We start from the raw sequence: 25,995 nt of genomic DNA, 5'->3' as shown, positions 1-25,995 counted from the left end.
CTGCCAGCCAGCACAGCCACCGTCTGCCCAGCACCCAGAGGGGTGGCCAGGGGGGCCCAGTGCCCAGCACCACAGCCGGCGGGGACATCTGTCCCACTGAGGTCTGGATCTGAAACCAAACTTGAGAAATCGACCCCTTTGCACAACCCTTTCCAAGTCCCTGCTGGAAAGTTCCTTTGCTCCATCGTGCCTGCACACAAGCTCACAGCCCTCAGTGGGTGTGGGGTTGGGGCTGCCTTTCCCCAGGCACCCCAGGCTTTGCAGGGGGGGGCAGCAGTATGGCATCCAAGTAGCATTGTGGGCCCCAGCTGCCATGCACTCAGCACAAGGAGATCCAAACTCAGGGTCGGATGGAAAGACACGTCTCTCCTACACACAGGAGCATCCGGGCTTTGCTGTTAGTCCATACCGAGTTCATCCTTGTCACAAACAACATAGTTAGGAGATCGGGGAGAGAGAGTGCTTGGGCTTGGAGCTCAGAGAAAAAAAAAATACAGAATATTGCGTATTTCAGATATATAAATATATATACATAAGAGTACAGATTGACATTTATATTTTTAACTGTGCCTGTTCGCCCCCCCATGCACGCTGCGGTCAGCTGCTGTCACTGCTTGATGGGAAAGAGGACCTGGGACTGGCTGAGAAGGGACTGCGTTATTCAGCGTGACACTGCCAGGGCCAGGGGGGAAGGGAGGCACACAGAGTGTAATTATGCCATTAGTTTCTTGAATAGAAAGCAGTTGAATTTCAAAGCCTGGTTCTGTGTCTGCTGTGTTCTGGGGTTGTGGGGATACTGAGAAGGGCTTCACCACCTCTTTGAGGGGATACTGGGTTTGGAGGGGCTCCCAAAGGGGAGATTGATGCCTCTGGATGGCTTTTGCTCCTTTCTCTCGTCGCAGAGTATCAAAACACTGGAAATCACAGAAAGAATGATACAAGATTTTGATCCCTACCCCATTACTCAATTCCCAGGGTCATCAGGGAATTTCTCCTGGAGCTGCAACATACGAACACCAGAGGTTATACATAAAAAGGTTGGTTTGGACAAAGCTTAAACTACAGAGACAATTTAAAAACAAACTGTGAAGTTTGCACATGCAGTGTTGGCACAAAAACGGGGCAGGAGAAAATCCTGATGTCCCAGCCATCTGGTGTAAGTCTAGAAAAAAAATCAATAGGAGATTCTTAAAAATACCACAGTAAAAGTTCTGTGTTACTGAAATTAACGCATTGAAAGAGTGTTCATAAAATACAGCAAGCTTTCAAGATCCGATCCAAACTTGGAGGAAGCACAAAGATGGGATGCCAGGAAAGTTCTGCTACAACAGGAAGAAAACAGGATGTCCAAAGCCACCACTGGTGTGAAATCTTCTGGAAAACTCACTGCTAATGTGCTGGGGGAGTTAATGCAGCCCACGTGAGGGCACAGCCTGCTGCTGGCAAAAGGAAACCTCACCTCTGTCCAGAGAAGGTTCAGTGAGTGCCATAACAATCCAGGTTGTCCTCCAGCCTGTACCAGTTTCTAACATGAAGTCCTTTCCTGGCTGTTAGAAGGAGGGCACAGATTACTCTGCTTGCTCCCTGCTGAGTTCTGCTGCCTGGTGAGCTGTAGGGTTCTTCTTCCAGAAGGTTTTATGAGCTGTTGATGTTTTAATATAGCTTCTCCTTCTAATTGTGAGACATCCTCCATAACTGTGGAGCTCCGGGGCACCAAACACTGCGATGCATCACGAGCAGGAATTAAATGACAAGCGAGAAGCAGAGTGCTGAGGAAAGATTACCAGCAATAGACACCCCAAATCATCAAGGAAATATTGCTTTCAAGATCTAAATTGGGCCAATTGCTCCTCTGGGGGGTTCTCAGCAGCAGTGCCGCAGTCCATGGCAAACATTTGCATTTTGAGAGCATTCCCCACAGGCAGAAGAAGTCAGGAGAGGCACGTTACTGAGGAGTCAAGGTAGCTTACGGTGCTCAGTCCAGGCTTTCTTTAGCATTGATGATGGAGTCGAAGGCTTTGTGCAGAGCTATCTGTCGAAAAGCGTTTGAGTGAGCTGCTGCCATCTTTGCTAGCAATGGAAGAGTGCCAGCTAGGAGACAGAAGTAGACACATCAGTGGGGAGAGGAACACAGTTTTACCAGCATAAAACTGTCTGCTTCTCATTCTTCCCTTTCCCCTAGGGTGTTTCCTCCCTGGTCACAGTTTTTCTTCTCATAACCCTTCTTTCTCCTTCCTAACCCTGCATCTTCCCCAGGGGAACCGAACTGCTAGAGAGCACAAACAGCTCAAGAAACACTGAGAGCTGAAGGGCTGCTTGTGAGGGGACAACGGTGTTGGAGCACCACAGCTACCCAGCTGCCTTATCAGCTCGAAAGACACTGATGTTTTTGAGCAAGGGCAGAACTTCACCTATAAAGGGGCCATTTCTGTGGGGAAAGGAAAGGAGGAGCCGTTGAATCAGTGCACAATTCCTCCTGCAGCCTAACTGCAACCCAAGGAGTGTCACAGCTGGGTTCTGCTACCAGAAGGAGGCCTCAGACCATGACTGCTGGCAGAATGATTACAAGCCCGAGCTGCTCTGCTCAGAGCTCCATCTAGCTTTGCAGCCTAGCCAGCCCACATGGGCAGGTGAATGGGATGCAAGGTGGCTCAGGTGGGCCCACAGCTCTGCACAGCCATGAGGAAGAGATGGGAAAATGCCTCCTCAGCTCAGCTGGGCACTTGCAGGAATTAGTCATAAAACAGCACAGATCAGGATTAAGCCATGCCATATTGCTAAGGCTGCAGAAGACACTCAGTATCAGTCAGTCTGTACAACACGTGGAGAATCATTCAAAAGATAGGGGAATAAGTGGTATCAGGAAAGGTCTCCAGGCAGAGATCTTTGTTAGGAGCATTTCACAATATCACTGGCACTTTGGAAGAGGTTGTAAATCTCCCTCCTGTCTCCATCTATGCTGCTGTATGGCAGGATGTGCCAGCATACCTGATGGTACAACGTGGCCAATTAGGGCCTGGCTGCAGAGTGTGAAATATCCCAACAACAGGCCTCAGTGTTCACATTAATCATTTCACTAATTGCACTGAAAGAAATTTCTCATGATAATAAGATCTTATCTTATTTCCCTGCCACTGACCCCCAAGCTACAGAAAAGATCTTTCCTCCCAAAGAAATATGACAGCATGCTTCTTTCTGTCCCCAAACTGAACTAGAGAAAACCTCATCCACTGCAGTATGGCCTGCCCTCCCCACACACCCAGACACCTGCACTGCCCACTTACGTGTACAAGAAATGATGGCTTCAGTAGGGAGGCTGCAACAGAGGTCTCCATAAAGCAGCCTCAAGTTGAATGGAAAGGTCTTGCTGTCACTTGACACGGTGTAATTAAAGACCAGCAAGTTACACAAAGAGTTCCTCTGCAGAGTTCCTTCTATGTGGTCTGAAAAGTGCTCCTGAAGGGACAAAAACAATGTCTGAAAGACAAAGCTAAGGCAGGAGTGCATCAGCGTGGGGCTGGGAGCTAACAAAGGACAGGGCCCCCACCCCCTGCACCAGGCTGGCATGCCCTGGTGTGGCTGTACCTTGAGGAAAAGTCTGAAATAAACAAGTGCTCATTCACATCTTTAAGTCACATCTTCCAGAGGCATTTTACAAAAGCACAGCTCCTTCAGTTTAGGGACCTCAGAGGAAGAGGACAGCTGCACTTGGCTGTGTATTTTAAATGAGCCACAAGACATCCAAATACACATGTACCAATGACACAGGCAATGGAGTTTATAGTCATGGAGTCATTTGCTGTGCTCTGAAAACCAGAATGGTGAGCGCTCCATGTAAAGAAAACCACTCAGATTTCCCCCAGCACTCCAGAGCTGTGCAAACTCGTTAACTTTTGGCAGATAAAAGGCAAAAAGGTGGGCAAGCATTGTTGCTGTGACCACTGGTACCTCCAACTGGTCTGCCTGGTGCCTCCGCCCAACGTAAGCATTCAGGTGCTCCCACAGGACGGACAGGAAGCGCCTGATGTCTGTCTGCAGGTACTTCTTGGCTATCTGCTCCAGTGGGATGAAGACGGGGACAGAGTGGCGTTGAATCTTCACCTCTGGCTTGATGAGGAGGTCCACGTAATAGGAATCCAGGTAGGTGCCTTCATAAGCAGTGCTGATGCAGAAACACACTCCCTGCTTGGTCAGCTTCCCACTGATCCCTTGGGTGCAGAGAGAGAGGTTTTACTGAGCACTAATAGAAACCTGTCACCTCAAGGAAGTTTTGCTGGGACAGTACAGGCTGCAGGGGCTGTATGCTCTCAGCATGGCAGCCTGAGGAGCTCCCTGGGAGGATTAAGGACTTGCAAGAGTTCAGGGACATAAAACACAGCAGCATTTTAGAAAGGGACATCAGACAAATTCAAACAGATTAAATTGTCACTAACTGAGCTATGCTGGCACTTCAAACTCAGTCCTGGCTCCCACGGTGCAGAACAGGCTGCCCTAGGTGAAAGAAAAACTGCCCCATAAAGAATGGCAGAAGGGCTCACGGGCTCAACCCAACCTCACCAACATCAGACTTGTATTTCCACACTGTCCTTCCTTCCAGTGACTGGAACAGAGTGCAAAGGTGACTTGCATTGAGAACAAAAAAAGTAATACATTAAACCAAGCTCAGGAATAGCTGAAAAGAGGGTGCTGGCATTCTAAGTTTGCTTGGAAGACCCAGACCCTTGAATATTTAACCTAATGCCCAAAGATTTTAAAACTAAGGCATTCACATGCTTCCTCAAATCTAGATCTTAGTCCAAATGATGCAGCTCAGTAAGCAAGAGTTTCTGCAAAATCCCAGAAGCCTTCCCAGAGAGGCAGAGAATTGCAGCATTACTGCTCTTCCTATGCTTTCAGACTGAAGGCTTCAAGCACAACACAAGCAACATTAATAGGGAAATTGCACTTGACATCAAATTCATCATTCAAAATTTAGCACCCCAAAAATGCAGCCAGGACTCACACAAGCCTTGAGGCATTACCTGTGAGGTAAAAGACTTGCAGCATGGCCTTAATGCTCTTCACTTTCCACTCCAGAACAGTCTGGGCACTGGGCCGTGCTGGATCTGTCACAACTCCTTCCTTGTCAAGAAGCTACAAAAGCCAAAAGATGAGACAGGTTAGGAACTGACGACACCAAACACATCACCTGCAGGGAACACACTCGAGCTACAGAGAAATAACCCAGCTCTGAGAAATGTGAGGCAGCACTTCAAGCTGAAGAAGGGAAAAAGAGTTCATAAATGGCCACACAACCTCAAGCATAAAGATCCAGCAGTCTTGGACAATACTGTACTGAGAACTGGGGATGCCAGAACTGTACATTACTTAAAAAGAGAAAATAAATTAAGAGCCTCAGTAAATCCATGCTGTGAGAGCAGGAGCATAGCAGAGCCCCTCTGTCAGATCTCTGCAGTAAGCCCTTTCTCACCCTCTTCTCCTGCAGCTCCACTTTAGCCCGAAGCTCATCCCTCCGGGTTCTCAGCTCCTGCACTCTGACTTTCAGTCTGTTGAGCTTCTTTTCTTGCTGCTCCTTCTCTTCTTGCTTCAGGCCTAACTCATGAGCCTGTGCCTCCAGCATTTCCAGATAACCCAACACCCCTGCAAGGAACAGCAACACATGCTCAGAAAATCCAGCTGTCATTAGTAGGCATCTGCAGTGTGACCCAAACCAAAGTTGGCCCAGTATAGTTACTTAAAGAAATTATGTGCAACTCCTCAGGGGCAGAGGACAGGCAAAGACCTGCTTTAGAGAATTTTAAACACCAAGACTGAATGCTAGTAGGCAACAAGGACCAGGCATTTCCCATGTTAGCTAGCTAACATCCTGAGAAGCAGAGTAAGCTACCAAATACACAGCCCTGCACAGATCTGCAGCCTCTAGTTTCACTTCTAATCAAGAGCAGCTTGTTTGGTGTGCCCACACTCTAAATTTGGGACACATTGCAAGCCAGGGTGTCACTCCTGGTCCCAAGCTCCTGTGAAAGAAGATACTTGGACAAAATCATAGAATCAAACAGGCTGGAAAAGACCTCTAAGACCACCAAGTTCAACCCCAACCCATCCCACCATGTCCACTGGCCACATTCCTCAGTGCCACATCCCTACAGTTCTGGAACACCTCCAGGGATGGTGACCCCACTACCTCCCTGGGCAGCTGTACCACTGCATCACTGCTCCTTTGGAGAAGAAACGTTTCCTAATACCAACCTGAACCTTCCCTCGTCCTATCGCTGTTACCTGGGAGCAGAGGACAATCCCCATCTCAACACAACTGCCCCTCAGGGAGTTGGAGAGAACTATAAGGTCTCCCCTGGGCCCCCTTTGCTCCAGACTGAACTCTGTCCCAAGTCTGTAGCACTGCATATCATGCAGAAAGTGACTTTTACAAGCTCACCATCTCCTGAATACACCTTCCCTCCTTCCACCTTCCCCTGTGCAAGTGGGACCGCAGACATTCGCCCTCCTCCATCCTGGGAGGCAGCGGTGAGAGATCTTCCATGCATGGCATTTTCCTTCCCATCACCGTCTCGTCCTTCCTCCATGAAGCCTGGGGGCAGGTCTGTCTCCAGGGCTGGCCTCACACAGGGGCAGTCCTGAAGGATGAAATAGCACGTTATAAACTTCCATCCCCTTATATACCCTCATACATCCCCATACCCTCATACACCCTTTTACACCAGCCCCAAGGAGGTGACAGGAACCCCTCGGACTGTCCCCATATGGGAATAGGGAGGTGACAGGAGAACTAGGGACCTCATAAAGGGAGAGAAGAGAGGATAAGGAGGGGAAGCAGGGCCTGGGGATTCCCACTGAGGGGTCAGTGGGACAGAGCAGCATGGCCTCCTGAGGACAGCAAACCCCCAGGGAGACGGGGGGAGAGAGCGTGAGCCGAGCAGCCTAAGGACCCCTCACGAGGAAGACCTGTGGGGTGAAAGAACGCGTGAACCCCCACCGATAGAGGATCGGGGAGCCGGGACGCCGCGACCGCTGCCAAGCCCCAGGGCCCCGCTCTCACCTCAGCGCTCAAACTTCGCGCTCCGAAGCCACCGGAACTACGTCACCACCGCGCCCTCACGTTTGCCGTACAACAAAATGGCGGCGCCCGTACCTCTCAACACTCGGCATGCGCGACCACGCCTCCCCGTACAGCAGCATGGCGGCGCCCGGGACGGCGGCAGGAGCGGCGACGGCTGCGCTGGTGCAGTACGTGGTGCTGCGGGGAGACTTGGCCCGCTCGTGGTCGCTGGGTGCGGTAGTGGCCCAGGGGTGCCACGCAGCGCTGGCCGCCGCGCACGCGCACTGGCAGCACCCCGACACCCGCGCCTACTTATCGGAGGGCGGCGCCATGCGCACCGTGGTGCTGGAGGTGCGCGGGGCATGGCGGGAACTCTGCGCTGAGGGGAGCGGGTGGCGGCCATTTTGGGGCGGGGTCTTTTCTCGGCTCTGGGTCCCCCCGGGTCCTTTATCTGCGTGGCTGTGCTCAGTTATTCTTTTGGCTTGTGTTGGTAATATTGCGTTCCTCTGTACTTGGCACTGGTGAGGCCACACCTCGAGTGCTGTGTTCTCACTATGAGAAGGACAGTGAGGCCCTGGAGCGCGTGTAGAGAAGGGCAGAGAAGCTGTGAGGGGTCTGCAGCACAGGTGTGATGGGGAGCTGCTCAGGGCGCTGCGGCGGGTCAGTCTGGAGCAGAGGAGCTCGGGGGAGACGTTGGCACATATATGCACTCATTTTCAAGGCCTCATATAGGTGCTAATGTCCCTTTGGGCATGGCCAGTGATATTTAGGGTGGTCGAGTGCCCACCTACTTCTTCCCCTTTTTCACCATCATCTTCATCACCTAAAGTTGTGATTCGCTTTCATTCACTTTTCCCCAGCTTGGAAGATTTCCGTTGCCTATTAGGCCATAGGGAGCCACTTTTTAGAAACAATGTATGTGGAACCTGAGGAAAATGTCCTTGCACGTTTTGAGGCAAAAGATAAAAGTGTTCTATTGTGACTCCGGTACTTCTCATAAGGCAAAATCACTGAGGCAGAAGATAAAAGTATTCTATTATGTCTCCAGTGCACAGTTTTTGAGGAAAAACAAGACAGTTCACCCACTGAAGCTGAAGTGGAAAGAACTATCACTTATGGATTCCTTTTGCTGAACAAAGATATTGCTTCTTAAAACTAAGGTACTAATGCCTTCTACTAAGCAAACCAGCCTATATTAGGTTGACAATTGGGCTTGATGCCCTTAGTGGTCTTACCAACCAGAACGATACAATGATTTTGCCCCCTGATGTGCAGAATCAAACTGTATAACCTGAATGAGGCTATCATAGAATGGCCTGGGTTGAAAAGGGCCACAATGCTCATCCAGTTTCAACCCTGAGCTAAGCTAAAGAATACAAGATGTAAGGGGTCCATAACATCGCTTGGTTTTGCTAACTCAAAAGGAAGTTGCAAATAGCATCGCTTAGTTTAACCTTCTGCTAACTCAAGGGGAATTTATTGCTTAGTCTAACCTTTTGCTGGCCCAAGCATATTCTAAAAAAGGGAGCCCTCTCAAGTCAGTAGAAAAGGGGCCCCTAAGAAAACAATGGAAAGGGATGATAAGCAGGATAAGAAATTAACACTAAAGGTGTGAAAGCTACCACAGAGAGTAGAGCAATGCTTGCTAAGAAAAGTTGCTTCAGCCATCTGAAATTTGGTAGCCAGTTAGTAAGTCTGTCCCCCAGTCAGTATTATCCTTGCTCACTTCATATAGGGCTTTTGTTTGCTCCCAGATATTGTCTAGATCTCTTTCAACCTTCCAAACTTCACTTATGTAGGCACAACAGCTTTGATTTATTATGGAGCATACTCTCCCTTCCTTTGCAGTCAACAAATCCAGCGTCATTCTATTCTGTAGTACGACTTCAGATAGGGAGGACACCTCCTCTTGCCTGTGGAGTCTTTACTTAACATACTGGGGATTCCTGCTCTCCTTGTATTCTGATATTGGCCCCATGTAGTTCTCCCTATATCTGATGGGAGTTCTTTAGGATGGATGCTCATAGGAGGTGCTAAAAATCCCCCAATACAAACTCCTTTCCAATTCACTGGCACAGATTTTCAAGCTCTCTCTCGTCCCCACACAGTCACCAGAAGCCCTTCATAACGTAAATTTGGAAATGTAAGATTGATCCAAGGTAGGTTGAATCTTGGTCCTAGAATAATAGTGCTGTTAACAGTAGCTTCCTGTATGGGAACTGCTGAGTCACGGCCTGAACCTCTGATTAATCACCTGAGGTGAGCCTTGAGTCAGCCAGAGGAGCACAGGTGAAGGCAATTCACCCCTCCTGGACCTATTTAAGAGCTGGCTACCAGAGGGGAAGGATCTCTTCTGGAGATCCTCCTCTTTTGGTATCTTCTGGTGAGCTCAACCCAAGGGTAAGCTCTTCCACTTATTCTCTTTTGTGATCGTTGTCTGCTTTGCCTTACTCTCTTGATTATACTGCGATTATAACATCTTGATATCTATTGATTATACACAATTATATTGTGATTATAACATCTTGGTTATACACTTGGCGAGCCAGGCAGGCTGAATATACTGAAATTAACATCATGTCTTTCCTGTGGAATTTCTATAAATGGGTCAAGGGGGAGAACAATACTCCTCTAGAGAAAATGATTCCAGGGCAGATCCCAGGATTTGAGGGATTGCCCTATTATGAGTTAGCTGCCATCATTGAAAAATGGGGTCCCTTACGCGTTATGGGCAATCTCTCCCCATATCGCATGGCGGACTATTTTCAAGGACTTGGCAAGGATGTCCTCACTACCAAAGAAAGACAATTGGCTGCCTCTATGGTGGTATGGCCATTATTAACTGCCTTAAATCATGCGGACTTAAGAAATAATACTTTAGAAACTGAAAATCAGCTTTTGAAAGACCGCATTGAAAAGCTGGAGCACGAACTTGGCGTTTTAACAGGGAAGAAGCCAATTCTACATCTTCCTGTAGGCCAAATTCGTAACATTTCAATAAATGATGACCAGACTCCTGAATCAACAGACTTCGTTGATCAGGAGAACAAGAAATCCAAATCAGATCTTGAATGTCCAATTCTAACTGATCCACTGGAAGTCCGTCCTGTTATAACCCAAAAAACAAAAAAAGTACAGGACAGACCGGCAGGGGTGCCACCTGATCAATGGCCCCCTGCCCAGACTCATTTACATGTGACAGCTCGGCCATACACGGCAACAGAATTAATGGACTTAGTACAACGATTTCGGCAGAAGCCTAGAGAAAGTGTGCCGGCTTGGTTATTGAGATTGTGGGATTCTGGGGCAGAAAGTGTCTTGGTGAATGGCCCAGAAATAGCTAAGTTGGCCACCATGACCGTCCATCCTGCTCTCAGACAGAGGTTATACGTAGGCAATCAATATCGTGATGAAAACCATTCCATACTAGAATGGTTAATGGCGGCCTGCCGTATGGTATGGCCGAATAAATCAGACATACCGTTACATACAGGTATGTGGTCCTCCATGGAGGACCTTCAAGACTATATCCATAAACTGGGTGTAAGAGAGGCCATCTATGAAGATACATATGATGGCCCTGATATGGTTAAATTTTCAGCAGGGATGAGAGATTTAATTTTACAGCAAGCTCCCTCCCATCTGTACGGCACCCTAGTTTCCATATTAAATCCCCTTGTAGCATCAGAAGCCATAGTCCAGCAGGCTGCCCAGTTAGTTGCCGACTTAGGAGAAACAGAACGCCTGCAGACTAGGCGCAATATTCGGTTTTTGGAGGAAGCAGAGGTCCTGCCGGTAAATAAAACCAAAATGCCGGCTACTCGAGCTCCTCGATCGGGACCCATAAGGGTATCCCGAAAACAAATGTTTAATGATTTAATTCGGGCTGGGGTCCAATTTGCTAAGATCGACCGCCAGCCCAACCACGTCCTTCTCCAGCTTTGGAGACAACTAAAGGACAATCAAAAATTCCAGAGCTACCCTAAGAAATCAAGGGTAAGAGCTATAGAGAGGGTTCCAACAACAACATGGAACCTAGAAGATTTTATTATTCCAAACAGGAAAAAGAAGCCACCTCAGGTGTCTCGGGCCACAATGCCTGAGCCATCAGAAGCAAAAGAACTGGCCCTAGCACAATTCATGCAGTGACAAGGGATGTTAGTCCCTGTAGGGCCTCCAGACGGGACCGGAGGCCCTATGTAGAATTAACGATTTATTGGTCCCGAAAAAATATTCAGAGAGTTATGGCACTAGTAGATACTGGAGCAGCAACATCAATTATCTATGGAGATCTGGGAAAATTTCATGGCGACAGAGTGATGATTGGTGGTTTTGGGGGACAGACTATTCCTGTCACCCAAACATGGTTAAAATTGGGGGTTGGGCGTCTCCCACCCCGGGAGTACAAGGTGTCTATTGCCCCAGTCCAAGAATACATCCTGGGCATAGACATTCTATGGGGTCTGGCTCTCCAAACAACTGTGGGAGAGTTCAGACTTCGACAAAGATGTATCAGTATCCGGGCGGTGCAGGCAATATTAAGAGGCCATGTGAAACATGAGCCTGTTTGCCTGCCGAAACCGCGCCGGATTACTAATGTAAGACAGTATAGACTCCCGGGTGGGCAAGATGAAATATCGAGAACGGTGCAGGAATTAGAAAAAGTGGGCATTATAAGACCTGCACACAGCCTGTATAACTCCCCCATATGGCCGGTGCGAAAGTCGGATGGCACATGGAGGATGACAGTAGATTACAGAGAATTAAATAAGGTCACGCCGCCTATTCATGCGGCCGTACCCAATATTGCCTCCCTAATGGACACATTGAGTAGGGAGATAAAAACCTACCATTGTGTCCTAGATCTAGCAAATGCATTCTTCAGTATCCCAATTGCTGAGGAATCGCAAGATCAGTTTGCGTTTACGTGGGGAGGCAGGCAGTGGACCTTTCAGGTCCTGCCACAGGGGTACGTGCATTCACCAACGTATTGTCACAATCTAGTGGCGCGTGACCTGGCTGACTGGAGAAAACCTGATGATGTTAACCTATATCATTATATTGATGATCTCCTGTTGACATCCGACTCACTGGAGGCAGTAGGACAGGCAGCAGATTCATTAACTGCCTATTTACAACAGAGGGGATGGGCTATAAATCCCCAAAAGGTGCAAGGTCCAAGCCTGTCCGTAAAATTCCTGGGGGTGGTTTGGTCAGGAAAGACCAAAGTGCTACCCAGTGCTGTTATAGATAAGGTTCAGGCGTTCCCAGTCCCTACAACATCAAAGCAGCTGCAAGAGTTTCTAGGTATATTGGGTTATTGGCGTTCCTTTATACCTCACCTAGCGCAGCTGCTAAGGCCACTATACAGACTCACAAAAAAGGGGCAGCTATGGGACTGGGGGAAAACCGAACAGGATGCTTTTCAACAAGCAAAACTGGCAGTTAAACAAGCTCAGGCATTGGGTATATTCGATCCTACCCTCCCAGCCGAGTTGGACGTTCATGTTACTCAAGACGGCTTCGGTTGGGGCCTGTGGCAACGCCGGAGTTCTGTTCGGACCCCCATTGGTTTCTGGTCTCAGGTTTGGCATGGAGCAGAAGAAAGATACAGTATGATTGAAAAGCAGTTATTGGCTGCCTATTCGGCATTACAGGCAGTAGAGCCAATAACTCAAACAGCTGCAGTTATAGTCAAGACCACTCTGCCAATTCAGGGGTGGGTGAAAGATCTGACCCACCTTCCTAAGATAGGGGTGGCCCAAGCACAAACAGTGGCACGATGAGTCGCCTATCTCAGCCAAAGGAGCAATCTGTCTTCATCACCCTTGAAAGAAGAACTCCAGAAGATCCTAGGCCCAGTTACGTATCGCAGTGATGCACCAAAAGAAATACTGGTCGCTCCACCAGAGAAGAGTCCCGTTCAGGAGGGAAAATATCCTATCCCTGAAGATGCCTGGTACACAGATGGGTCCAGCAAGGGCAACCCGAGCAAGTGGAGAGCAATAGCATACCATCCTTCCACAGAGACAATCTGGTTCAATGAGGGGGATGGTCAGAGCAGCCAATGGGCAGAACTGCGAGCCGTGTGGATGGTTATAACCAAGGAACCCGGTGATGGTATCCTGAACATCCAACAGATAGTTGGGCTGTGTACCGGGGGCTCACTCTTTGGATTGCACAGTGGGCCACCCAGGAATGGACTATCCACGCCCGACCGATCTGGGGCAAAGACATGTGGTTAGATATATGGAATACGGTCAAACACAGGACTGTACGTGTCTACCATGTTTCTGGTCATCAGCCCCTACAGTCACCGGGAAACGATGAAGCCGACACACTGGCCCGAGTTCGATGGATTGAGAATTCACCATCTGAGAACATCGCCCGCTGGTTACATCGGAAGCTACGGCATGCTGCACAAAAGACAATGTGGGCAGCTGCTAAAGCATGGGGACTGCCCATACAACTATCTGATATCGTCCAGGCATGCCAGGATTGCGACGCTTGCTCCAAGATGAGACCGAGATCGTTGCCCGAAACAACAGCCCATCTTGCTAGGGGACACAATCCTCTCCAGCGATGGCAGGTCGATTACATCGGGCCCCTTCCTCGTTCCGAAGGGGCAAGATACACCCTGACCTGTGTCGACAATGCAAGTGGGCTACTGCAGGCCTATCCAGTACCGAAAGCAAACCAGGCATATACCATCAAGGCACTCACTAAACTGATGTCTGCCTACGGGACACCTCAAGTCATCGAGAGCGACCAAGGGACTCATTTTACTGGTGCAACGATACAACGCTGGGCAGAAGAAAATAACATCGAATGGCGATTCCACCTGCCATATAATCCAACAGGGGCAGGCCTCATCGAACGTTATAATGGTATTCTTAAGGCTGCCCTGAAGACAGACTCCCAGTCCTTGCAGGGGTGGACAAAAAGACTGTATGAAACCCTGCGGGACCTGAGTGAAAGACCTCGAGATGGCAGACCCAGTGCCCTGAGAATGTTGCAGACGACATGGGCCACCCCGCTTAGGATCCAAATTACGGGCACTGATCATCAGGTAAGACCCCAGATTGGTAATGAAAATAATCTTCTGCTCCCTGCCCCTGAAAACTTAGAGCCAGGTACCCATAAAATAAAATGGCCCTGGAAGGTGCAGGTAGGACCCAAGTGGTGTGGCCTACTTGCACCTTGGGGGAGACTATTGGAGGTGGGAGGCTCAGTAGTCCCTCCAGTAATAGGTACATGGCCTACTGATATTGTGGTCAACACTCTGATCTTTATTGCTAAAGGGACCCCCATTGTGTCCCTGTGGCAGATCAGGACACCTCCTTTGGTGCCTGATATTGTTATGCAGCCGCAGATATCCGGCCAAAAGGTGTGGTACAGGCGGCCAGGACGTGCCCCAGTACAAGCGGAAGTGTTGACCCAAGACTGAAATACGGCCTGTATCTTGCCCTGGAGAGCAGACCTTCCCCTCCTGGTACCTGTAAAACATCTGTATTACTCCCCGTGAGTCTGTGAGCCTTCAGGACCACCGGAAGGAACAAAATGCCATCAAGTGTTCCAGTGTTGCTGTCAGATCACGTACAACACCCGGTGATGGTCTGCATGGGACTGATGGAACATAGAACGGACCTGCACCTCAGGACCTCATGCCTCCAGTCACATCATCGAGCACTGGCCCATAGAAGAATATAGACATCCACTAATCATCACTTGTCTTGAACTGTACCAACATACGTCGCGATAAAATTGTATAAGCATCGCGATATACCGGATCTCTGTATTAGGGAAAGCTTACCCTTTTGTTAACCTGATCATTGGTTCATGCCGTGAAGGGGTGGAGTGTATGGGAACTGCTGAGTCACGGCCTGAACCTCTGATTGATCACCTGAGGTGAGCCTTGAGTCAGACAGAGGAGCACAGGTGAAGGCAATTCACCTGTGCTGCCGGAAGGGGTGGAGCCTGGCTGCACCCCTCCTGGACCTATTTAAGAGCTGGCTACCAGAGGGGAAGGATCTCTTCTGGAGATCCCCTCTTTTGGTGTCTTCTGGTGAGCTCAACCCAAGGGTAAGCTCTTCCACTTATTCTCTTTTTGTGATCGTTGTCTGCTTTGCCTTACTCTCTTGATTATATTGCGATTATAGCATCTTGATATCTATTGATTATACACAATTATATTGTGATTATAACATCTTGGTTATACGCTTCCTCACCTGCACCTGAGTAAATGGATCCCTTTGACCGCTTTTATGTTTGTACTGAGCAGACCAGTTTAGTGACAGGATCCCAAACCATGGTAGTTCCATCCTGCCTTTGGTAGTCATGCACAGACCCAGCAATCTGATAAGTTAAAGTTTTAGAAAAGTTACTAAAGAAGGAGTTCTCTCCCTAGGCTAAAACACCTCCTGTGGACACTGAGACAAAGCAATTTAGCAAATGATTCCTCTTCTCTTTATGACTTTAACTTTCAACAGTGCACTTTCCTTGACAGACCAAGTGGTTCCTTAGCATTTTGGAATAACCTCCTGTAACAACTCTTTAGTTACACCACGTGCCTTGTTAGTTCTACAAGGGAATGCCTCCGGCCACTGTGAAAAGGTATCAGTACCAACATACAGTGATACCTCCCTTTTTTGGGGCTCCCTCCTGAGAGTCTCCACCGACCCCCAAGGCAAGAATTAAATTCCCTTATCTTGGTCCTTGCACGAAGTTACTGGGTCTGCAGGGATCAATGCCGTGCCTGCCTGCCCCTTGGCTTACACAGATGCTGTCCTTTATGTAACAGTCTCCATTTCCTATCGGCATCTCAAGGAGTCACCTCACCACCCAGACAGGACCGCTGAAATCAGCGACTCCACCACCTCCCTGGGCAGCCATTGCAGTGCCTGACCACCCTCTGAGAGAGAAAGTTTCTCCTAATATCCAACCTAAACCTCCTCTGGTACAACTTCTGGCTGTTTCCTCACGTCCTACTATTTGCCTGGGAGAAGAGGCCAGACCCTTTTGCACCACAACCTCCCTTCAGGAAGTTGTACAGTGCAATGAGGTCTCCCTTGAGCCTCCTCTTCTCCAGACTGAACAATCCCAGCTCCCTCAGCCGCTCCTCATAAGACTTGTGCTCCAGACCCCTCACCAGTTTCGTTGCCCTTCTCTGGACACATTCCAGGGCCTCAATGTCTTTCTTGTAGTGAGGGGCCCAAAACTGAACACAGTACTCGAGGTGCGGCCTCACCAGTGCTGAGTACAGGGGGATGATCACCTCCCTGCTCCTGCTATTCTGCCACAATCCTGCTATATCCTGCCACACTATTTCTAATGCAGGCCAGGATGCCGTTGGCCCTCTTGGCCACCTGGGCACACTGTTGGCTCATGTTCAGCCGAGCATCAACCAACACCCCCAGGTCCCTTTCCTCTTCACAATCATCCAACCATTCATCCCCAAGCCTGTAACGCTGCATGGGGTTGTTGTGGCCAAAGTGCAGAACCCGTCACTTGGCCTTGTTGAACCTCATCCCATTCACCTCAGCCCAGCGATCCAGCTTATCTAGATCCCTCTGCAGGGCCTCCCTGCCCTCAGGCAGATTGACACAACCTCCCAACTTGGTGTCATCTGCAAACTTACTCAGGGTACACTCAATCCCTTCATCTAAGTCGTCAATGAAGATGTTAAACAGGATGGGCCCCAGCACCGACCCCTGGGGGACACCACTTGTAACAGGTCTCCAGCTGGACTTCACTCCATTGACCACCACCCGTTGAGCACGGCCCTCCAGCCAGTTCCTTATCCAATGGAGGGTAAAACTGTCCAAGCCACGGGCAGCCAGTTTCCGCAGAAGGATACTGTGTGAGACCATGTCAAAGGCTTTGCTGAAGTCTAGGTAGACTACATCAACTGCCTTTCCCTCATCTACCAGTCTGGTCACCCAGTCATAGAAGGAGATGAGGTTGGTCAGACACGACCTGCCTTTCATGAACCCATGCTGGCTGGGCCAGATCCCGTGAACGTCACGCATGAGCCGTGTGATCTCTCCCAGGAGGATTTGTTCCATGACCTTCCCTGGCACTGATGTCAGGCTGACAGGCTTGTAGTTCCCCGGATCCTCCTTATGGCCCTTCTTGTAGATGGGAGTCACATCAGCAAGCCTCCAATCCTCTGGAACCTCTCCAGTCTACCAGGAGCGCTGGTAGATAGCCGAGAGCGGCTTAGTGATCACCCCCGCCAACTCCCTCAGCACCCTAGGATGAAGCCCATCTGGTCCCATGGACTTGTGACTGTCCAGATGGAGGAGGAGCTCTCTAACTGTCTCCACCTCGATCTCTGGGGAGACATGCTGCATGTCAGCCCAGATATCCAGATCAGGGCACAAAGTGCCCTGAAGATAGCTGGTCTGACTATTAAGGGCAGATGTAAAGAAGGCGTTGAGGACCTCAGCCTTCTCCTTGTCATATGTGGTCACATTCCCCGCCGCATCAATTAAAGGATAGAGATTATCCTTGGTTTTTCTCTTGCCATTGATATATTTGTAAAAGGATTTCTTATTCTGCTTTACTGCAGTGGCCAATCTAAGTTCAAGATGGGCTTTCGCCTTCCAGACTTCCTCCCTGCATACCTTAGCAACTTCCTTGTAATCTCCCCTAGTAGCCTGTCCCTTCTTCCAGAGGACATAGACTCTCTTTTTCTTCCTGAGCCTTGACAGTAATTCCCGGCTCATCCACACCGGTCTTCTCCCCCTACAGCTCGCCTTATGGTATTCAGGGACAGCCTGTTTTTGCGCCTTTAAGATTTCCACTTTGAGGAGCGTCCAGCCTTCCTGGACCCCTTTACCCTTGAGGAGCGACTCCCAAGGGACCTGTGCTACAAGCGTCCTGAGCAGGTCAAAGTCTGCCCTCTTGAAGTTCAAGATAGTAGTTTTGGTAGTCACCCTTCTGACATCTCCAAGAATAGAGAACTCTACAATTTCATGGTCGCTCTGCCCTAGGCAGTCTCCAACCTTCACAGCACCCAGCACCGAATATTAGTAAGGCTAAGGCTGGACAGACAGGAGCTGCAGTCTTTGTAAACCTACTGAGATCAGGAATTGGGTAAACCAGGGCCACTCACATAAGGGCTATGTATACTAAACTTAGAAAAACAATAAGGGAAGACCAGGGGGACATGTCGACCTCTTTGCAGTCAGGACCAAAGGATCTGTGCAAACATAAGGGAAAGAACATCCTAAAGCTGTTCTGGTTTTGAGCAGTGTGAATGGGGGGCCATTGTAATGTAAAAAGGTCAGACCGAGGAAGACCTCTGACTTCATCCCCACTTCCACCAGGTGGAGACCCTCGCTGGGAACTGCACAGCGTCAGAGGGGGGGACAGCATGTAAATGAGGTCCTGGAAAAACCATGAATATACAGATGAGCTCCAAGGAATTTTGTGAATATGTGTAAGATCTGCTTATAAATCTGTGACGCTTTTGCTTGTTGGTGTGCAAGGAAGTTGGAATGAGCCCCCTTGCACCCGACGTTTGCACATTCGCAGAGTAAATCATACCTGCTTTATAACCTGATCTCCAGGTTATAGAGTTTGATTCTGCAAACTCCATCTACCTAAACTCTATGATTATGAGCATGCATTCCTGGGCAAGGTTCATCTAAAGGATAAGTGATGAAAACTATCAAAGGCCCCCAGAAAGAACTAAAAGAGCTGTGGCAGCGGAGACCATAGAATAAAAATTCTTATACTGTTCTAATGCAGAAACAACATTTGATTCCCACACTACTGCTAAGCAAACCAACCTCTATCAGGTTGACAGTTGGTCTTGATGCCCTTAGCAGCCTTCCCAACCAGAATGATACTATGCTTTTTCCCCCCAGCTCTTATTAACAGCGGAGGTTGCTGTGGCCCAGGTGCAGACCTTGCATGTGGTGTTGCTGAACCTCATGAGGTTCTCCTGGCGCCACCCCTCAGCCTGTCTGTGTCTCTCAGGAGAGAATTGAAAGAACTGGAGCTAAGAAATGTAGCAGCCAAGTTTTGGTACCGCTATGCAGGTATTCTTTGTTAGCAACACTGGGAAGCACTGGGGATAATTCCATCGTATGAGGTTCTAAGATGACATGATTCAGAGCTCGTTGTATTTCCGCAGTGTCAGAAACGTCTGAGATAAGTTTTAGGAGACAGGAGCTCTGGTGAAGATTGCAGTGGGCATCCAGCCAACAGGAGCTCACCTATGGACACAATGTGACAGCTTTTATACCTTGTCTCCCCAAAGCTTCCCCCCTCCCCTGTTTTCCCATTCTCTGGGTACTCCAGGTTCACAATCTTCCTGCAACAAGACATTACATATATTCATACTGACTAAACATAAATGGTTGCTAACTATACATGTATATTGCTAATTATTTAACTTCTCCTCCTTAAATTTTCTATCACTCAGGTCTTGTCTGTCCAGCACCAAAAATTAGTAGTCTTCCAACATAATGAGCCTATTGATATCCTTGTCCTGTTTTTGTTTTTGCTTTGTAAAGGTGTTATCACACTGTTTAGGAGTGGGATGTTTAACTTCTTCAGCTCAAGGCTCACAAGTATTCCAGATGGCTGGACAGACAAGAGCTGCAGCCTTTGTACCTATACATTACCCCATCTACCTCATCTCTGTGACTCAGGTGTGTATGCCCACTCAGTTTGCTCCTTTCCTTCTATATCATTAATTAAATCCCTATCCTCTCTAGAATACTTTGCAGGTTCTGATTCAGGTTTACAGATTTGAAGTTTACCATCTGGAATTGAAGTTTGTACAGCGATTTCTATTCCTTCAGCTGCCTGTTTTGCCACCTGATCCACCATCTTATTTCCAGTCTCCTGTACAGTGTCACCTTTCTGATGTTCCCTGCAGTATCTATTAGCCACTCTGGTAGATTTAGAGCTTCCCACAGATGCAGGACTTCCTTGGCATGCTTAATTTATTTCCCTTGTGCTGTGAGCAATCCTTGCTCTTTCCAGATGGCACCGTGAGCGTGTAGCACCCCAAATGCATATTTAGAGTCTGTCCATACGTTTATCCTTTTTCTCTTGCCAACTCTAAAGCTCTTGTCAAGGCTGTTACTTCAGCCTTCAGAGCAGAAGCCCCCACAGGTAATGGCTGTGCTTTGATTACCTCGTCAGTAGCTGCTGCATATCCTTGTCTCACAAAACCACTTCTGTCGGTGAAGCAGGAATCCTCAGCATCCTCCAGTGGTTCCTGCTCTGGCTCCAGCCCATTGGCACAGGCAGTCTCTGTGGTTTCCAAGCAGTCGTGCACTGCTGGCTCAGAGGCGGCTCACTGAGGAAAGATGCTGGGTTCACAGTGAGAATAACCAAAATGCTTTTGTACTGTCCAGAAGGCCCAGGGCTGGGGCTCTCATTGGAGCTCTCTTCTTCAATTCTTCAAATGCCCTCTTTGCCTCACCAGTCCATGTCAGCACAGACTGATCATTTTGCTGTAATTCATACAAAGGTTTTACCAAAGGCCCATCATTATAGATCCATAGTGTGCACTAACCTGTCGTGCCAAGGAAGGTTCTGAGCTCTTTTACCATCTGCAGATCTGGGTGTTCAGCAGATTGCTTCCTTTTGTTCTGTTCCAAGTTCCCTTTGTCCTCCCAAGATCTCGAATCCAAGGTAAATCACCTGCAAAAAAGAAGGCATCCTTCAAATCCAGGACGGTAAACTCATTCCTCAGCCTGGTTAATAAAGGGTACAGATTTACCACCCTGTATCTCCAGCCATCCTAGTGATGGCCCTCAGATCCTGCCCCAAGCAATAGCTCCTGCTGTCTGAATTTACACCAGCAAGACTGGGATGTTAGAGTCAGATTCACATTCAATTACTGGTCCAAACTCCAGAAAATTATCCGTTATTACTTTTATTCCTTTATGATCTTGTATCCTCAAAAGGTACTGCTTTACCCTGACTGGGCTGGCTCGTGCTTTTAACTTATCAGGGCTGCATTGTTGGCCCTGCTGGGCATCCCTGACACCCACACTCCTACATGTTCCTCATTCAGGATTTCCATAATTTCTGGGGATATCACATTGTTCTTCCCAATCTGTGTTAAAGCCAGGCTTAAAATTTCAATCAATTGGTCTTCCTTGACCCCTCGCTCCAATTTTCCTTTGTTGTATTTAACCTCTGCATTCTGTTGTTCTAATAAGTCTCACCTGAGTAACAGTGTCAGACAACCTGGCTTGTACAAGGATTTATGCATTCCTGCTTGCTTTCCCAGCCTGTATTTAATTGGTTTCAAGGAGCAGCCTTTTCTAGTTGGCCAGTAGCTCCGACTGCTGTTACAATATCAGCATTTACGGGTGATGCTTCTTCATTTAGCAGAGTAAGAGGCACCCGTATCCACCAGAATATTGACCTCTGTACCCTGCTCCCCTAGCTGCAGTGTAACCAGGGGGTCTGCTAGGGTTCCTGGTTCCCTGGTTCCCATCATCCCTGCCATCAGGGATGGTTCCTCCCCCTCAGCCTGGGGCAGCTCCTCCACCAGTGCCCCATTTCCCTGCAGTTTGCACACTGATTCCTGTCCATTGGGGGGTGAAACCCTTCCTGGGCCCTTCCAGAATCCCCCCTGCCTCATCCTTGTGATGCTCCCTGGCTCCCCAGGCCATGCTTTAGTGCTATTCTTCTTCTCAGTTTCTTTCTTTCCTTTCTATCCCTGTTTCTATACACTCTCCAGGCCTCCTCAATTAATTTATCCGGGTCCATTAATTCCGATGCTTTTAACCTCTGCAGTTCCTTCCTGCTATCCTCAGAGGATTGGCTCAGAAACAGTGACACCAACACCTATTTCCCTCTATCTGATGAGGGACCCAACAGAGTGTGTTTTCTCATGGCAGACCTGAGTTTATTCAAACATTCAGTAGGGGTTTCAGTCTCTCCCTGTTTGACTGCATATATGGCTGACCAGTTTGCTGCTGGTTAGTGGGATTGCATTCTCTAAACCAAGTTTTATCCACTCTCTGTATTGCTTTAACAGCTGATATTCTGCAGGATCCTTTGGGGTCCATTTAGGATCTTCTAAGGGGAAATATTGTTCAAGCCTTCCCAGCAGGGCACCAGCAATGATTCGTGCCTGCACTTGGGTCTGAGCCTTCCTCAGTACCACCTGCTTTTCTGATTCAGGCATGAAATCGAGCATTATGTCTATATCCCTCCAATCAAGATTTTCATTGGTCCCTTTGGTCCTACAACCTGCATTAGAGGTGCCAGTATTACAGGTTCCTTTGTGCTGCCCGTTCTTGCAGTGATTTGAACCCCCCCCCCCCCCCCCCCCAGCTGCTCCCGCCTCCTTTTGAACTGCCTTTGCTTTCTGTTCTTCCTCATCTGAGAATCCCTCCTGCTTCCCAGCCTGCGGAGACGCATCGTCTTCTAATCTTTCCTTTCCACCTCCATTTCTCAGACACCTCTCTCCTATGCTTCAAGATGAGCGACACCTCTTTAACCTCTTTCTGTTAGGCCTCTTCTGATCTTTCTCTAGAGCCAGCACTGAGGGGCCAGTGAACTGTGGAGCCCAGTTAATTCTACATCCTTTCTGCCATTCAGGGTGGTTCCGTAAAGTGAAAAACATATCAGCATATACCACCTCATCCCATTTCCCTTCTCTTCTCAAAAACAACATGAGCTGCAGTAGGGTGTTATAATCCAAAGTTCCATTAAATGGCCACTTTTCCTGAGATTCCAGCTTATAGAGCGGCCACCACTGGTTACAGTATTTGACCAGAGTTTTCTTGTTCACGTTTCCCCCAGGAGGTCCCCCAACATCCCTCCAACGAGCCAGCACACATCCCAGGGGGCTCTGCTTCACTATTCCCCCGCTCTGTTTGCCCCCATTATATGCAGTTCAGGCTGATGTACACTTACAAGGATCACTGTTACAAAGATGCCTCAAGCTCCGCCGATTATAATTCTGTGTACCATGAAAACCATTTATCCAACTCCCTCCAGAAATTACAAGCAAAGCTGTGAAGGTGTTGCTAAAGTTCTGATGGGCCAGTCCCAGAACTTGAAAGCAAGGAATACCTTTGTCAGACGCTCCCTGTCTGCTCCCGCAGCGATCCGATGGAGGCGAGGAGTCCCTGCAGGGGCGCCCGAGGAGTCCTGCTCTCAGCGGCTCCTGCAGCCGAGCAGAGGCTGCATCCATTCCCATCTGCAGTGCCCAGCTGACTCAAAGCATCGCAGCGAGGAACTGAGCAGCCAAGCGTTGTTCCCGTTAGGCAGGTATTCTTTGTTAGCGGGGCTGGGAAGCACTGGGGATAATTCCACCAGAAGTGCTTCTGAGATTCCACGAGACCCGAGCTCGTTATATTCCCGCAGGTCCTGCATATTCATAATGCCTGCACGAGGTAATCAACGTATGCACGCCTCTCAAGTAATGAGCGATAAAGAGTTCTTCTATTTCATGGGCTCTGCAGCCACCTGGTGTCCGTTTAGCACCACGACAGCCTGCTCAGCAGTGCGTTTACTTCCTCCAGCGGGCTTCCTCGCTCGCCCTCTAGATGAACTTTCTTCGTTGTTGTATGCTCAGGAAGAGAATGCCTATTAGAAGTAATTTGGGTACCAAAATCAGCCATTATTTCTGAACATCTGCCGCTTCTGGGATAGAGAGAAGTTGGGCATCGTGTCCTTCAATGATACAGGGAGATAAGGAGGACAAGGCAAGTGTCTTGACATCTGCCTGCTGCATTCCAAGCTGCTCCTGTAATGGGGCACTTCGACCTTGTGTGGAGGCCCTGGCTTCTCTGATGTGTGAAAAGCCCACTTGAGCCCTTTTATTATTGTGTGGGAGTCCAACGTTTCTGCATTAGAACAGTCTCTGCTGCCATAGTTCTTTTCAGGGCTCTCTGATAGTTCTCATCACTTGTCTTCTAGGTGAACCTTTCCCAGGAACGCATGCTCAATGTATGGGCAAAGTAATTTGTAGTCACAGAGGTTAGGTAGATGGAGCAGGTTTACAGGCACTGCAGCTCCTGTCTGTCCAGCCTTACTGATATTTGGTGCTGGGCAGACAAGACCCGAGTAATAGGGAATTGGAGAAGTTAAATAATGAGTATAATGATAATAATGAGTATATAAGCTAGCAACGACTGCTGTGTGGACAGCATGAAAAGATGTTACACACATTGCAAGAATATCCTGCAGAAGTTGAAAGGATAAGTGGTGAAATGACTTAGGGAATGTCTGAAGAAGGTATTGAGGAAGGCCTGGCACCCCTCCTTGGCACTCTTTCTTTAACAAAGACTGAAGATAACACACGAATTAACAAGCAATTAACAAATGTTAACCTTCAGTAAGACTGTGAACCTGGAGTACCCAGCCGATGGGAGGGGATGTGGGAAATGGAGTGTGGTTTCTGCATTAGATATTAAAAAGGGCAATTGATCTGAAGAAGTAGGACACGATGTATTTGTATTCTGTAACTTACCCTTAGAAATAGGTGATGTAAAAAGTAGGAGTACTGCATATGTTAGTAGCATATTTTAGAAGCATAGTTGCTGAATTACGTGATTAATTCTCTCTTTAATTCTCTGCAAAACTGCAGGTTCCAAACAAATTGGGTACAGTATTAGGGACTAGAAAACATACTGTAGGGTTGTTCTGTTGGGATAGGAGACTCCCAGCAAAAGAAAAACAGATGTAACAAACATCAAAGAATCCAGGGCCTCTGCACAACACCGGACTGTCTCAGTCTGTGGGAAGAATGAGACGCAACAGGCAGGCATCAAGATACTCCCTATCCTCCTTCCGAGCTTATCTCTGTGCAAGGACGAGCAGATGTCCAGAAACTGTGACCAAGTGTGGAGTGAGTAAGTGTTAGGAGTTAATTAAATAATTAGAGGTTTATGCTCAGCCAGCAAAGTTTCATGTTTCTCCAGTATCCGTATGTTTAGTTGAGCGCCAGGAAGGTTGTGAGCTGAAGTACTCAGCCAATGAGGAACCAGGGAGGAGATAAGCGTCGAGTAATAGGGAATAAAAGATGTAACACTGTTTTCTGTGTGCTCTCCTGCTCGCAGGAGGCCATTGCAGTTGCAAGTAAAATCTGCTTTATCAGAGATACCGTCCTGATAAATTATTTGGATATTTCCAACATGTCCCACCCTGGTTAAGGCAGAATTGGTACAGGTTGGTTTGCTTACCAACCACTGGTTACCTGCAGGGGTACTGCCAGCCCTCACAGCATGCTTTGTCTGTCCCCAGGCTCCGGATGAAGCCGCTCTGACCGCACTGGCACAGACCCTGCAGCAGCACAGCATTGACCACGAGGTATGGACAGAGCAGCCTGAGAACATCCCCAGCTGCCTGGCGCTCAGACCCTATCCAAAGGACCAAGTGCACCCACACCTGAAGAAGTTCAAGTTGCTGAAGTGATCCCTGATTTCCTGCACGCCCTCCTCCTGTGCCACTGTTTCGCTTGCCTCTGGGTGGAAGCATTGTGCTAATGTCCGTCAGCCTTCTTGTGCAGTAGCAGTTAACAAGTGTAAGATCTTTGCTGGAGAGGATTAAAGATTCTTTGCAACGTGTGACTGTGAGTTACATGGAGTCGCTGTGTCTGTATGCAGTCGGTCTGCTTGTGCATCTCCACCCTGCCAGAGCAGGAACTTCTAGGGGATGCCACACTCAAAAGTGCTGCTGGTGCTTCTTAGGATTTGCACTTCCATGAGCACATCTTGCTTTGTCTGACATTAGCTTGAATTTCATAGAATCGTAACATCATAGAATCATAGAAAGGCCTGGATTGAAAAGCACCACAATGCTCATCCAGTTCCAACCCCCTGCTGTGTGCAGGTCACCAACCAGCAGCCCAGGCTGCCCAGAGCCACATCCAGCCTGGCCTTGAATGCCTGCAGGGATGGGGCATCCACAGCCTCCTTGGGCAACCTGTTCCAGTGCCTCACCACCCT

General features: G+C 48.6%; 2 protein-coding genes across 7 annotated transcripts; one reads left to right on the top strand and one right to left on the bottom strand.

The window, feature by feature from the left end:
• Positions 1-8: 8 nt before the first annotated feature.
• On the bottom strand, positions 9-24,144 carry CENPO (centromere protein O). Of its 6 annotated transcripts, none has more exons than XM_048937459.1 (9): positions 23,117-24,144; positions 20,211-20,722; positions 18,972-19,281; positions 6,437-6,635; positions 5,471-5,640; positions 5,022-5,133; positions 3,949-4,208; positions 3,285-3,456; positions 9-2,091 (listed from the first exon to the last, which is right to left on the bottom strand). In XM_048937459.1, exons 3-9 carry the CDS (start codon positions 18,996-18,998, stop codon positions 1,976-1,978), a joined length of 1,056 nt encoding a protein of 351 aa, XP_048793416.1. In that variant the 5' UTR covers positions 18,999-19,281; positions 20,211-20,722; positions 23,117-24,144; the 3' UTR covers positions 9-1,975. The 6 variants fall into 6 exon arrangements, with proteins under 6 accessions (XP_048793416.1, XP_048793417.1, XP_048793415.1 ...); XM_048937460.1 differs by having other exon boundaries at positions 18,972-20,375; positions 20,595-20,722; XM_048937458.1 differs by having other exon boundaries at positions 18,972-20,722; positions 23,117-23,724.
• Positions 7,160-25,611, top strand: PTRHD1 (peptidyl-tRNA hydrolase domain containing 1). Its single transcript, XM_048937503.1, has 2 exons — positions 7,160-7,408; positions 25,292-25,611. The coding sequence occupies exons 1-2, from the start codon at positions 7,166-7,168 to the stop codon at positions 25,460-25,462; spliced, it is 414 nt and encodes a 137-aa protein (XP_048793460.1). The 5' UTR covers positions 7,160-7,165; the 3' UTR covers positions 25,463-25,611.
• The last annotated feature ends 384 nt before the right edge of the window (positions 25,612-25,995 follow it).

The sequence above is a fragment of the Lagopus muta genome, chromosome 2 (genome assembly GCF_023343835.1).
Source record: "Lagopus muta isolate bLagMut1 chromosome 2, bLagMut1 primary, whole genome shotgun sequence".
Taxonomy (NCBI): domain Eukaryota; kingdom Metazoa; phylum Chordata; class Aves; order Galliformes; family Phasianidae; genus Lagopus; species Lagopus muta.
This window is presented reverse-complemented; position numbering and strand designations above follow the sequence as displayed.